This window comes from Lepisosteus platostomus, chromosome 14, assembly GCF_059453375.1.
Source record: "Lepisosteus platostomus isolate fLepPlt1 chromosome 14, fLepPlt1.hap1, whole genome shotgun sequence".
Classification (NCBI taxonomy): Eukaryota; Metazoa; Chordata; class Actinopteri; order Semionotiformes; family Lepisosteidae; genus Lepisosteus; species Lepisosteus platostomus.
This window is the reverse complement of record NC_142624.1, coordinates 26,715,571-26,729,182: the sequence shown is the minus strand read 5'-3', so window position 1 is coordinate 26,729,182 and position 13,612 is coordinate 26,715,571. Positions and strand designations below refer to the sequence as shown.

At 37.3% G+C, this 13,612-nt stretch overlaps 1 protein-coding gene across 4 annotated transcripts in view; it reads left to right on the top strand.

The window, feature by feature from the left end:
- Nucleotides 1-9,717, top strand: part of ubr3 (ubiquitin protein ligase E3 component n-recognin 3) — a 79,359-nt gene extending 69,642 nt beyond the window's left edge. For all 4 annotated transcript variants that reach the window (XM_088605360.1, XM_088605359.1, XM_088605358.1 and 1 more), the window contains 7 exons: nt 616-740; nt 2,473-2,580; nt 2,897-3,022; nt 3,780-3,944; nt 5,595-5,804; nt 6,147-6,286; nt 6,964-9,717. In XM_088605360.1, coding sequence (XP_088461486.1) covers nt 616-740; nt 2,473-2,580; nt 2,897-3,022; nt 3,780-3,944; nt 5,595-5,804; nt 6,147-6,286; nt 6,964-7,081 — 992 coding nt within the window. In that variant the 3' untranslated portion in view covers nt 7,082-9,717. The remainder of the gene's footprint in view (nt 1-615; nt 741-2,472; nt 2,581-2,896; nt 3,023-3,779; nt 3,945-5,594; nt 5,805-6,146; nt 6,287-6,963) is intronic.
- Nucleotides 9,718-13,612: the final 3,895 nt, after the last annotated feature.

Sequence of the window (13,612 nt, the reverse complement as noted above, 5' to 3'; positions counted from 1 at the left end):
AGTCAAATCTGATTTTAAATACTTGGTTTTGGCAACAGTTTCCTTTATGTAAAAATAATTTTTAAACATTTAATCTTAAATAGATCATTTAGTGTTTTGCACAGCAAAAAGGTTTGTTTTTGGATAAATCCCTTATCTGTTGTGGGGCAAAACATTAAATATTTTTTAGAAAATGCATGTGAAGCATAATCAGTTCATTAAGTGTTTCTGTCCAATATGTCTAAAAATAGCAAAAAGAGTTGAAATCCCTTATGTTCAGCTTCCTAATCAGGAGATCTGGGTACACAGGCCTTAAATGTGCTACTGCAATAAAAATATATAGAATCGTAAAATAGTTTTGGATGAAAAAAGGCTTTTATGGGTGCATGCATTTGCCTTTACAAAGGTTTAAGCTACTCATTATGAGATGCTTCATTTGACAGAATGTCCTATTGATACCTATTACTGCTGTATTTACAATACTGCACCAGGGTAAAAAAATAAGCCATTTGAATCAGTTTGATTTTGTTTTTGTTTTTCTACAGCTTTACAGTACAATATTCAGTGAAGTCTTTCAGAAGCTTTTTGTGTTGTGGTATCATTGTTTCATGTCCTTTATTTGTTTGACTTCCACAGAACACTTTACCTGTATTGTGAAAATACTGTACACACTGCAGTATGTTCATGCCATTGGAGCGCTTTCAGTCAAATTCAGTCCAGAGGAGAGATTAGCCTGGAAAAATGCAGGAGCCCTAAAAAAGGTAATGGCATGAATACTGTGGGTGTCGCTGAAATAAAAACATTTCTAAGTCTGAATTGGGGATGTGGACAGTGATGTGTGACTGCTGCTTCCTTCCTGCAGTTTGTCATAAAGAAAAGAGATGCCAGTTTTAATTGAGTGGTGGGTTTAATATTTTAGAGCACCACACAGTGTCTGCTTTCTGAAAGATGAATGAACTGTACAGACCTGACAAAAGAAATAATGATGGCTAAACCACTGCCGTTTTCTTTTAGCTGCTTATGCACTACAGTTTTTCCAACAGGGGCATTTATAGTTCGCAAACAGCACGGCGTTTAACATTGACATCTGTGTTAGGACATTTCTATTTGAAAGGCTTCGTTATCGCATAAATTAAAGTGGTGGACAAACACGTAGAACGCCAAATGTTTCCATCTACCAAGGCAGTACAGTTGATTTTTCTCTTCATGAACAATAGAGCTTTCAGTTCATGGCGGTAAATCTAACATTGGAGGTTGTTATTGCCAATATCTCCAGGTCTTATGTAGAACAACACTTTTGTGCGTAAATTAAAAGGATTCTAAAAAAATGAAATCTTAAAGAAGACTGTAGCCTAGAGAAAACGGAATTCAGTGGCAGTAAATTCCTCAGCTATAAATCTATGACAGAGCACTCTGAGATAGATAAGAGAGTTGCCAGTTTATATTCTTTTACCGCCAGTTTGATAGATGTTGGCTGCTTTACCCCACATAAAATATTGGTAGAACCAGTTGGATTTTATCTGAACACATATTCAGTAATGTTTCAGCTCTTATCAACAGTCAAATATTTTATAATATAAAAAGAGTTATTGTAGTATTAATGTACTGTGCCTAAACTATACTACAATGCTGTGTTGTTCAGGGGGAAAAAAACAAATTGCATAAGAAACCTAAAAATGTATTTAAAGTAATTTAAAAAATAAGAACGTGGGGATGTTCTAATAAGATTATTAATTGAAGATTATTTCTGGTTGACATGTTAAGTACTTGTTAAGAGTTTCCAGATGGTCTTGTCACTTTATTCTAAAAATACCAATTGCTATTTCTGTACCTAAAGCCAGGTACAGGATCCATTTTAGGGGTATAATTTCCTTATTTAATTTTTTATCGCTGTTGGAATTCTTAATTGCTCTTCAAGCAGACTTGCCAATTCAAACCTAGGTTGGTGTAAGTGAGCTGTAGCCAAACAAAGCCTTTTAACTTGGGTTTCCCAGTCTATGACTTCTTTTCTCCCTGCTGATTGCAACCGAAAGTTGTGCTGCATAGCTGAAGGACGGGCCCTGGACTGACTGTGGCACAGTGTCTAGCAAGCGCCAGGTTTGAAATGGGGCTCTAACCCCTTAGCAAACAGCATCTCCCGGCTCGGCTGATCCCACTGCAGCTCAGTCCCAGCAGGGCTCAGGCATTTGTACAGTCCTTAGCAAACAGACTCTACTGGAGATCCAGCCTGGATCCCTTTTTTACGGATAAAAGATTCTTGCTGCAGTGTGGGCATAGGATGTCAAAGCACCAGCTACATCAGCTCTTTCATCTCTCTCGCTGAAACGCTCAGTGTCAGTTTTGATCATCCTTATATAACTACTTTTTGCCTAAGATTAATGGTTGAAAGACCAAAAACTATATTGTTTTTTTTTTTTCCCCTGACTGTTTGTGATGGAGCGGAGAAAAAAAAAATCCTGTGATTGATGTGAACTTCTCGTGTGTGTTTCACAGAACACGTGCAGTGCAGAAAAGTGTTGGGAGGCATTGCTGAGTCATGTGATCATGGAGCTGTCCAAAGGAAAGGGCTTGTATGAGGTGGCCCCGGATGAAATGTCAATAGTAAGCAACTTCAATTTTGATCGTTAAAGTCAGTGCAGTGTTCAGTTATCTTACAAAAATTTTGGTTTAAAATATAGGTTGCACTGGATTTTCCACCTTGCTGTAATTTTTTACCTATCCTCTGTTTAGCAAGCAAAGTTGGTGGCCATGCACAGCAGATTTCGAAGAGATGCAGTTGGGGTTCTGAAAAATCCTTTCCTGGCTGCATTTCTCCGGCTGTCTTCAATAAATATACTTTGATTCCATATGCATGTTAGTTCTGCGGTGAAGGTATGGGTGGAATGACAGTACTACATGTGGCTGTCCTTTTTTCCAGCTGAGTTCCAGTATCTGGTCCCCTCAGTCAATCGAATACGCTCTCCAGCAGTTCTGCCTGCCCTTCCTCAGGATCTCCAGCCTCTTGCAGCACCACCTTTATGGGGATGACTTACCCAGTTGTCTGGTTTGTATATTTTATAGCACAAATTAAACAAAAGTTTTCATTTAGGTGCTGCTTTCTAAATTGTCTCATTGAAAGCATTTTTTTCAGAGTCTCTCAACTTGTCATAACTGTACCCTATGTATGTCTAGGAGAACACTTGTTTTTTACAGTGTTTCAATATATATTACTTGTATTACACACTGGTTTAACGCAGCTTTGAGATCACTAGTTACTTTTATGTGCCTTAAAGTCCTGATTCTTTTGTTTTAGAAAATTGGACTTTTAGAAATTTAGAGTTTGCAATTAATGAATGTGCAAAATAATATTAATTAATGTCACTTCTAGATTTAGGTGTCATAGGTTATTACCCTATATAATGCCTTGGAATGGCTGATTCCGTAAATTCTGAATACTGAATATTCGGAAACCTTACTCCTACAACCCCATATTAGCCTCTGAGAAATTTAATCCTAAAGATGTGAATGTACGTCCTGTGCATTTACTTTTTTTTGGTGCTGTGAACCTAGTGCACAAACAGTAGATCTTGTGTTGTACTTTTGTGCCCTGCCCTCTGGATTCAAGCTTGTGATCTCCAGGCAAAGGGGCATAGCCCCTGCTGTGAGTGGGGACTTATGCGGAACCCTTATTTTTCAGCCATTGCGCTCCCCACATTTTAGATAAATTTCTGTCAGCAAACCTTTTTTTTTTTTACACTGAATGAAATCTGGAATCTTTTTTGGTTACAATCTATATTTCAGTGCTGCTTTTTGTTTCTTAGAGGGAAGAGGAATTTTCTGTGCTGGCTAGCTGTCTGGGGCTTCAACCATCAAACCAGTTAAGCAGTGCCTCCTGCCTTGAGTGGTCAGTCCCAGCGTTTGACTTGATATCTCAGTGGTGCTCAGAAGTAACAGCATTCACGGATACTCAGAAAAAACATGCTGTGGTAGGTTTTGGTTGTAAGAAAATAAATAGAAGGCCTTTGCTCAAATTTTTATATTTCTTTTTAGAAACATTAGTAGAAGTTGTGTAAATGAAGTGTAATTAATAATACTTAGTAAGAAACTATATGTACCTGTTACCTTTACTGAACTGTTATTAGTATATTATAGACTTTCATCAAATTGATGATGGTAATGCCTATCGTTATAATCTGGATTGTGATAGCTGGGCATCTGTAATTATTGTACAACATCACTGACACACAATTATATTGATTATATTAATGTAATGTTTTTACTGTTTCTTATTCCTGGGATTCTTGAATGAAGTCCGTAGTCATTTCAGACTGTTACTATCACTCTTTGATGACCTTTGTAGCACACCATGTTATGATTAGACACCAGTCACCAGTTCAGGCCATCACTGTAAGCAGAAATCTCCAATCGTGATGGGCTTATTTACTAGAATATCAGCGCAATAAAATGCAACTCAGAAACCATATACTGGACATTAAGGGAAAGCTTAAATATTATTTTAAAGATTTTAGATCATTAAAAAAACAGCCTTTTGAACTTTTGTAGATGATCTGAATACAAATTCTGACCCACATGTACATTTTTTCAAGTGCTATAGCAAAAAGGATGTTTTCAAGTCCAAAATATTTAGTAAACCATTATGCTAAAAAAGGAAAATGCTCGGCACGTGACTTGCGCTGGCCTGAAATAGTTCATACCATGGAGATGGTATGGATGGTTACAGCAGCTGCTTTCTCTGTGATCAAGTGTTAGCCACATCCTCAAGCCAAATAAAAAGCGAACGAGTAAGAAAATCGTTGCCACCTGGGACCTAGGAAAAGAGGTTTGGAGGATCATGGAGTTATTTCCATTTACTGCAGCCAAAAGCCAGTGAATCACAGGACACTTGTCACCCCCTTTCCGAATCAATTGATAGAAGGTTTGGCGAAGGCAGCCGAGAATAAAATCAGCCCTGATTGAGGCCTGAGTGGATTAGCATGGCTTTCACACAGATTGATGTGAAATGTGTGAGAAGAACAGTGGAAGTGACACTTGAGTAAATGAAAGATCTTAACAGCTTGAGCTGTCACCGATCCCGGGAAAAGTGCAGAAAAAAACATCTTTCCAATAAAGGCTTGTAGAAGCATTAAATACGGTTACAATTGACGTACACCCTGCTATACCCAGTGAAAAGGACACCGTATTTGCTGATTGTCTGCAGAAATGGATGGTGGAAACTAAATCTGAAGCTATCTGTGACATTATCAACATCATGATTTTAAATGTAGCTGACTTTACTTTTTGTATTGTTTTTTTTCCCCTTATCCAAACACCTTTTTGGATGGCATTTCAGCAATGTTTAATCAGTCTAGACAGACCATTTGAATGTTTGTTACATGTTGAACAGGTTTCAGTAGTAAGAATCATATGCGGTTCTAATTTTTTTAAATGAGGTGGAGAAAAACGCTACAGTTTAAGAATGCAGTGAATTACACGAGAGATTCTTTTGTCATGGAGGGAAGATTGGCAGTTGATTTCAAAAATTAAAATTGCAACATAATGTATTCGGTAGGTGTGTGTTAGGGTAGCAAAGAAAGACTTTAATGCATTTTTGTGCTTTCCACCTTTGTTCTCTTCAGACGTTGCTTGCCCAGGATCCTCACTGGGCTGCACCTCATCTTCTTCACTTACCGGAGAATTACAATACCATCTTCCAGTACTATCACAGGAAGGCCTGCTCTGTTTGCAATAAGGTGCCTAAGGATCCTGCACTCTGTTTAGTGTGTGGAACCTTTGTATGCCTCAAAGGGCTTTGCTGTAAGCAACAGAGTTACTGTGAATGTGTTTTGGTGAGTAAGTGTACTGATTTGATGTTTTTTTGCTTTAATACTTACATAGAAGGGCACAATAAGTAGCAGGGACATGTAGAATATTGACTCTACTCAATTTTTCCTGCTTTTACAATATGTCGCTCATGTTTCCTAATTCAATTGTTTGCAGTCATACAGTGCATGGAATAGTTGGCACTTGTGTAATGTGAATGCTATTTTAAAAAGTCCAATGATTTTTATATGTCTTATTCCTGTGTCTTAATCCATATGAAATATGATCCATTTGCTGCCCTGTTGATGGAATTTGTCTTTGGAAGACATACAGGCTTGTATCAGTGATGGTAAGATTTTATTCCTTAGCACTCTCAGCACTGTGGGGCAGGGACAGGAATATTCCTGCTGATCAATGCCTCCGTCATCATCATCATCAGAGGCCATCGTTTCTGCCTTTGGGGCTCCGTGTACTTGGATGCTCATGGGGAAGAGGACAGAGACCTCCGGTAAACTCTGTGCTTGTATCTGCCTCCTCTAATAAATGTGTATCGCTTTAAAATTCAAGTTGATATAGAAATCATGTGCATTCATGGAAATATCAATTCACTGGCTTTATTAAAAAAGAAATGGTTTGAATATAAGCATAATATATGCTTATGCTTCCTTTCAAGGAGGCTGCTTCCTTGAACGTTTTCTCATGGTTTTAGTTCGAAAAACATCACTGAACTTTTCAACTAAACAGTTTCAATTTCAGTTTTCAAATTCAGTATTAATTTCCTGGAAGTCCGTCACTTAGGATGAACGGTTCTTTTCATTAGCTATCATGCTGGTATCCCGAGATGGATCAGCTCTTTCCTTCGTGAAGTGTTAAAGTATAAAAGTATACTTGCAAACAAACAACCAAAAAGACACTGCCCCTGAAACACAACAGGGTCTGCAGACCACCTGGCTAAAAATAGCAATCCTTTCAGTATGATTTAGAATTTCTAGACCCAATGCCTTTCTTGTAACTATACCCTACTGTGAATATTTCGGAAATCTAAAATCCTGTTTTAGAAATGTCTATTTGAATCTGTTTTGGATCGGTGTTATTGTTCGTGTCCAGATGTGTTTGTTTGCCTTATGTCAACCGATCATGACATGCTCTTTAAAAAGTTTTTTTTTTTCCTGTTTTCTCTCCTAGACGTGGCAAGCCGCTGTATCTGTGTGAGGAAAGGTACAGGGTCCTGGAGCAGCAGTGGGTGTCTCATACCTTTGACCACATTAACAAGCGATGGGGGCCTCATTACAACGGACTGTAACATATCCTGTGCAAAAATCTGTGATTGGCGAATAAACGTTTGGGCTTTTGTTTTATCTTCTGAAAATCCTTCTATACCCATGATGTAGTAAAACGTACATGGCCAGAAGGTGTTCCCCCTATAGCAGTGGTATGTGTGAAGATGTGAAGACGTGTTGCATACAATCAAGCCTACCGACTAACGGCGATACATTAAAGTGTAGATTTCAAAGAAAAGGAAAGTTAATAAGTTGAATGTTAAAACACAACTTTACTCACTGGCCATCTTGTTTGGAAAGGGACTACTAATAACACAAAAAATGCTCCTAACCCCTACCCCAACACACACACACAGAAGTACAGAAGAAATATCCACACCTAGATGTAATACCTGTTACCAGCTGATCTTTTTTTAAGTTTCTTCACACATTTTGAAATTGTATACCAATCCAAAGTACAGATTATTAGTGTTTTGAGGTTTTATGCTGAAGACCTTTATCCAGTAAATGGAATTCCATTACAAATTCAAAATGCACACCAGACGCATGAAGGCTGCTTTGCCGTCTCTGATAAAAATAATGAAGAAATAATACATTTTCGTTTTTATTGTGTCTGTGAATCAATTTACATCCCTTTTCTTTCCTAATTTATCATTTCCCACAGTATTGCTTTTGTTTTCTGCTATGGGTGAGTAAATTTGTGTAGAAATGATAGACTGGTGTATGTGACGTATATTAAAGATATGGCTTATAGACATGTAATGTTAGCTATCACGAGTGGGCGCGGACAGTCCAGGGTACTTTTCTGGTGTGCAGGCTCTACTTTAAGGTCTAGTTGCAAATCATCCTCAGGAACTTTTTTTTTTGCTGAAGTCTAAAAGAAAATAATTGTAAAATATTTTAAGATATGCTGCTATTGATTTTAAACAATAAATTTTACCTTTGTATTTTTTTTTCTAAAAAAGTGATTTACCAAAACAGTTTGGTTCATGCTGGTATATATGCTTTATATATGCTGGTGCTAATAGCATATACATTTCATCACACATCCCTGCTTTAGTAAAATGCAGAACATGTCAGATCCCGATTACTGCCATGCATGCCTGCCTTATATTACAGGCCAGATGCAGGTTTTCAAATTATCAAGTGGGAAATGTGCAGGTGCTCCTTTAAATGAAACCCTGATTTTTGCAATCATCACAGCAGGTTGGTGTGTATTGCTTTTGTGCAGTGTAATCACTGCTCTTTCTGCACGATTTCCCTCAAAATGGTGGAGGCTTGGTCTTGGTGGGAGAGCATTGCCTCTGTGTTGCTGTTTCTCTGCTGCTGTGTGCCAGGGTAAACAGATCCCCATCAATTGCACTACCATTTGTGCTGGTGGAACCCGATGTAAACAGTAAAATTAATATTCACTCCCTTAGGTTTTGTTGTTTTGTCCATATGAGAAGACTGTAGGCAGTGCAAAAAATATCACGCCTTTTTGTTTCCTATTGCATCATATGGTTCTACAACTTGTATCTTTTAATATATTCAGAAAAGTATGTTAATTTGAGATCAGGAGCATTTCAGGAAAAAAAAAATCACTGATAGTTTTGGAACGTAATGTGAATTACTGTAGGCTTTGTGGTAACGATTCAGTCTGGGCTTTTATCACATTATGGGTTATTATTATTTTTAATTGTAGTGTTCACATCTTAATTTTACATTGTTTTTCATCTGGCGTCTTTGCAGGTAGACTGATTTGGTTCTCTGCCCATGTTCATGCTTAAGGCAGTGAAGCTTCACTATACCATATACTGTTCTGAGCAGCAACTGGATCTAATTTAAGCCAACAACTGTTGTAGTTTTGACAGTTTAAAAATTAGCTACATAGTAACTCATATAAGCAGACCATTGCAAAACAGTATCATATTGATATCATTTTGTAACAGTACCAGATAACACTTTACAAGGTGTCTGAATTTGGTTAGGTTTTAATATTATTACGTATGAGGAAATACTGTACATAATTTCCAGTGTAATTAATAAATGCACTTGGAAGTCACGGTGTGTTCCCCTGTTAAACATGAATTATCCTTAGCAGCCTCTTATTGTAAAGTGCTATCTTTTACTTTGCAGGTGATATGAATTTTAAATCCAGACAATCCATATATTCTCAATTGCCCAGCATGTCTTTTTACCAGTACTGTTTTTTAAGGAAATCGGTACCACACATTTTAATCCTTAAAACATAAAACTGATAAACAAACAAACTTAGTTCACTTATTTTTATCAGGTAGTTTTATGATTTCTGAAGATTGGAAATTGTTTTTCTGGGCCACATAATAGACTCGACTCTTTCATGGAAGGAAGGAAAGTTTAACTTAATTTTTTTAATGTTATGCATGCTGCTGATCTGTTTATTTTTTTTGTTTTTCTGTGGATTTTATTTTCAAGCCCCTCTTTGTATATTAACATTCACACAGAAACGCTTTGAGTGATGGGTGTACATTGTAAGTGAAAGCTGAGTGTTTTTGTGTGTTCTCTTGTATGAATGAAGAATAAGAATACAGTACATTACTGTAGGTGCTGAATCAAGCTTTCTGGTTGCCATCAGAAAGTGAGACTTAGACATTACAAAATGTAAGATATGTGAATAAAATATAAAGACACTATGTAATTTGTGTCCATTTATTCCCTAAAGCATTCAGTTGCTCAATTATAACAGAAAAACATAGTATTTATGGAAATTTAATACTTGCATAAAAATGGCATATGGAAGCTTAATGCAAATTATTTTAAAAAGGACAAAATTCATCAGCAAGGTAGTATAAGGTCTTCATAGGGTTTTAAAGTATTTTAGGGTTATAGATTGCAAAATATGACATTGCAGACATTGTTGTCTGTCACTTATTTGCAGTTCCCTATTTAAAAAAATACTCACTAGCAACAAGGAGCAGCAAAACATTTTTCTTTATTCTCCTAGTGTATTAAAAGCCCTTCTGTCCCCATTCAACACATTAAATGGCACATAATTGATTGATAATGAGGCCACCCAATGCTAGCAGTATCTGGTTTGGCCATTTAATATAATTTCTCCTTGGTAGAGATCACTTCGTTCTGGGGAAATTGAAGCAAGCTCCATGGAAACCTGTACTGCATTCGTTTTTTTAATACGTAGTACACTGCATGATGCATTTTTCCTTCATTCATTACAAAATCCAAACAAATTAGAATACACCTGTCAACAGTAGATGTTATATACAGTACAGTGACTATAATTTCATCTGTATTTCCATACCTCATCATTTAGCTCATATATTTATAAAATGTATGTTTAAAACTTTTCCTTATTAAGAATTATCAAATGCAAATCCTGGATGAAGTGATAACCTTATAAATTTAAATGAATTATGACTTTCCATGAAATATTATTTTTAGCAATATTTAACTCTCCCTGCTTCTCTGTATTGCTGTGTACAATTCAACCCTTATTCTTCCTGGGTGGTTAGCAGATTTATTATAGTAAAAAAAGCCTGTCTGTGGTTTCCCTTTTGTAACTTTATTTTCTTTATATAATGCCTATATATATATAATAATAATATATAATGCCTCACTCCCCAGTATTACAGTGATCCTGCACTTTGATTACACAATGGAAGATACATTTATCAGGACAAGCTTTAATAAAGTTCATTTGACAGGGGATACATGTGATACAAAAGAAAATGTTCCAGCAACTGAATGATGCCTTATTGTCGAGATTTCTGGATACCATCTTTGAGGCATCTTGCTCCAGCTGGCAGTGCTGCACAAGATGCGGAGTTAATCCATTTATTAAGTAACATCATTTTTTTCCAATATAAAGCATATGGGTATTGATTAAAGTGGTGTCCATTCATCCATCAATTTTCTAACCTCCACTTCCAATTCAGGGTTGCAAGGGAGCCAGAGCCTGTGCAAGCAACAGCCGAGAGGCAGGATACACTCTGGATGGAACACCAGTCCACCACAGGGCAGACACAGACACAAAGTAGTTCAATCGGGTAGTTGCGTCAGCATCCGTAGGCTGCAGAGGAACAAGTAAGGTTTATTCCATGCGGAAAAGAGAAGAAACGTTTCGGCTGTGGAGCCTTCTTCAAGAGTTTCGAAGATATGTTAACCGTATACTTGAGGGATGGGTGAACGGTGGTGGAGTAATGCAGAAAGTTCTCTAGCTGGTTGTTATAGCATGAACGTCAAGTCTAGAGAATAACAAGAAAGTAAAATAGAAAGGAGCGAATATGTCCCACTTCTCAAAAGAACGATCCCTTTACACCACCGAAACGTGAATTCATGTCCGGTTTCAACCTTCCTGAATGAGTGTGATGCAGACGAGAAGAATGATTCATTACTTGTCATGTAGAACAGCCCACATGATGGGGGAGATTCATGTGTGAATATCTTGCTGGAGTGTTTGGTATCTACAGAGCTCCACTTCCTGTATATTGACTGATGGTAACCTACAGTAACTGCTCAGTGCTACTGATCAAATCCTGGGACCTTCGTTGCTGCGACATCCTGACGTGACAATGTTCCAGCAGGACAACATGTCCTTGTGCTGCTTGTGCAATCATGATTTTCCTGTATGATGAGAATGTGAGGAATTTGTACAAGACAGCATCTACAACCTAGTGCAGAGTAGGTGTCACTGATACACAGATTGCAATGCTTTCAACACTATTCAACACAAGCTACTAGACATTCACAGTAGACACCCTATTGATAACTGTTCAGCAGATAATGAATTAAACAGTGCCACATCTGCACACTGAAAAGTCAGTGTACCTGTTACAAATAATTGTCATTTCCCAAATAACTTTGTAAATTGGTTGCAGTCATGAGTTACATTATTCTGATGTGCCAGAGATTTTAACAGAACAAATGTAATATCTTGCCAAATGTATTTGTACTCATTTGATGCAGGGTGGAGGTGTCAACTACAGTGTTTATCAATAACAAAATACTCTAAATTGTACATTCTAAATGCTGTTTCTCAAATCTTTAGTTGCAAACATTCAAAAGTCCAGATTCTTTAGTGCTCATGATCATCACTTGATGTACAGCTGTGAAATGAAAGACACATCATAAAATAATGTCTACAGCTGAAAAAGGTATGGTTCAGGATGAGACCATTGACTAGCAGAAATTATAAGTATGAATCAAAAAGATGCCACTGGATGATGCATCTGATTCTGCCATACAAGTAAATATTAATATAATTGTATTGTCACTCTGTGCTTTTAATGATGAGACTATGCTATTTTACAGATATATGGATATAACTAATTGATTTCGCAACAGAAACTTTTATCTGGAGCACAAGTTAGAAAACACACCAGAGACAAAACTAGACACCAAGTGAATCTTCATTATCCCCAGTTCAAGTATGGTAATCAGCAGTGAAATTAGTACTGTAATTATGGTTGAGTTGCAATTAGCAGTCATGCTAAGGAAGAACAATCTAATACTGTCCATGTTTTTGGTCTTGTGTTTGCTAAAGATCGATCCATCCTTTTATTGACCGCTTTATATAATACAGGGTTGCAGGGGAGCTGGAGCCTATCCTAGCAAGTAATTGGCTTAAGGCAGGATACACCCTGGACAGGACACCAGTCCATCGCAGGGCACACGCAGATGTGCACACACTCGCACCAGGGATGGTTCCCCAGGTCCAAATTTGAACACAGGGCCCCAGCGTTGACGCAGCAATGCTAACCACTGTGCTACCATGCTGCCCGTGACAAAGATCAATAAATATCTGACCTGCAGGAGACCGTATTCTGCAGCTTGCATAACTGCCTTATTAAAACTGCTCTTCAGAAGGAAAGTAGCTGATTTGTGACCAGAAATGGCAGTGATATGAAATACCACTGTATGAAGGGTTTTGTTTAATGTGGCAATAGAAATATTATTTGGTAGTTCACCATTGATCCCTCACACTTAATGTTTGTTTCCTCCAATAGAAGGATGAATGCTGACTAGTTGCACAGTTTATGAGTTGCACGGTTACCTCTATGCTTTGTTGAACAAGTAACTTGTGGTCACAAAGTACCTGGCATTGTTATTTGTTTTAATGCTAAGACTTGCTGAAAAGACGTCCTGCGTATTTAATTTTGTGATGTGTGGGCTTTGGGTATTACAGGCACCAAACTCTAGAAATGAAATCATAAAAATTATCTTACCAAGGAATCTAATTCTAATTTTGTCTGGTCGGATTTGGAAAGGAGACTTCCTGTGCAATTGAGTCATTGAAATGGAATACACAGCTGGCCGTTTTGCATTTTAATTACTGGCATGGGAATGTCTCGTTAGGATGTTCTTTTGAAAATCAAATATCAAATGTACCAGATTCATTATGAGGGATCCGAAGAATTTTTGCACATAAATAAGAGCACATCACAGAGCCTACAATTCATATTACAATCAATGAAACTCTGCTGGAAATGTTTAGTAATAAGAAAGAGCACGTGAGTGAAATATTTGAAAGGTTGCATATTATCTTTAAATTGTCGATTCCACTCACTGAAAGCTTT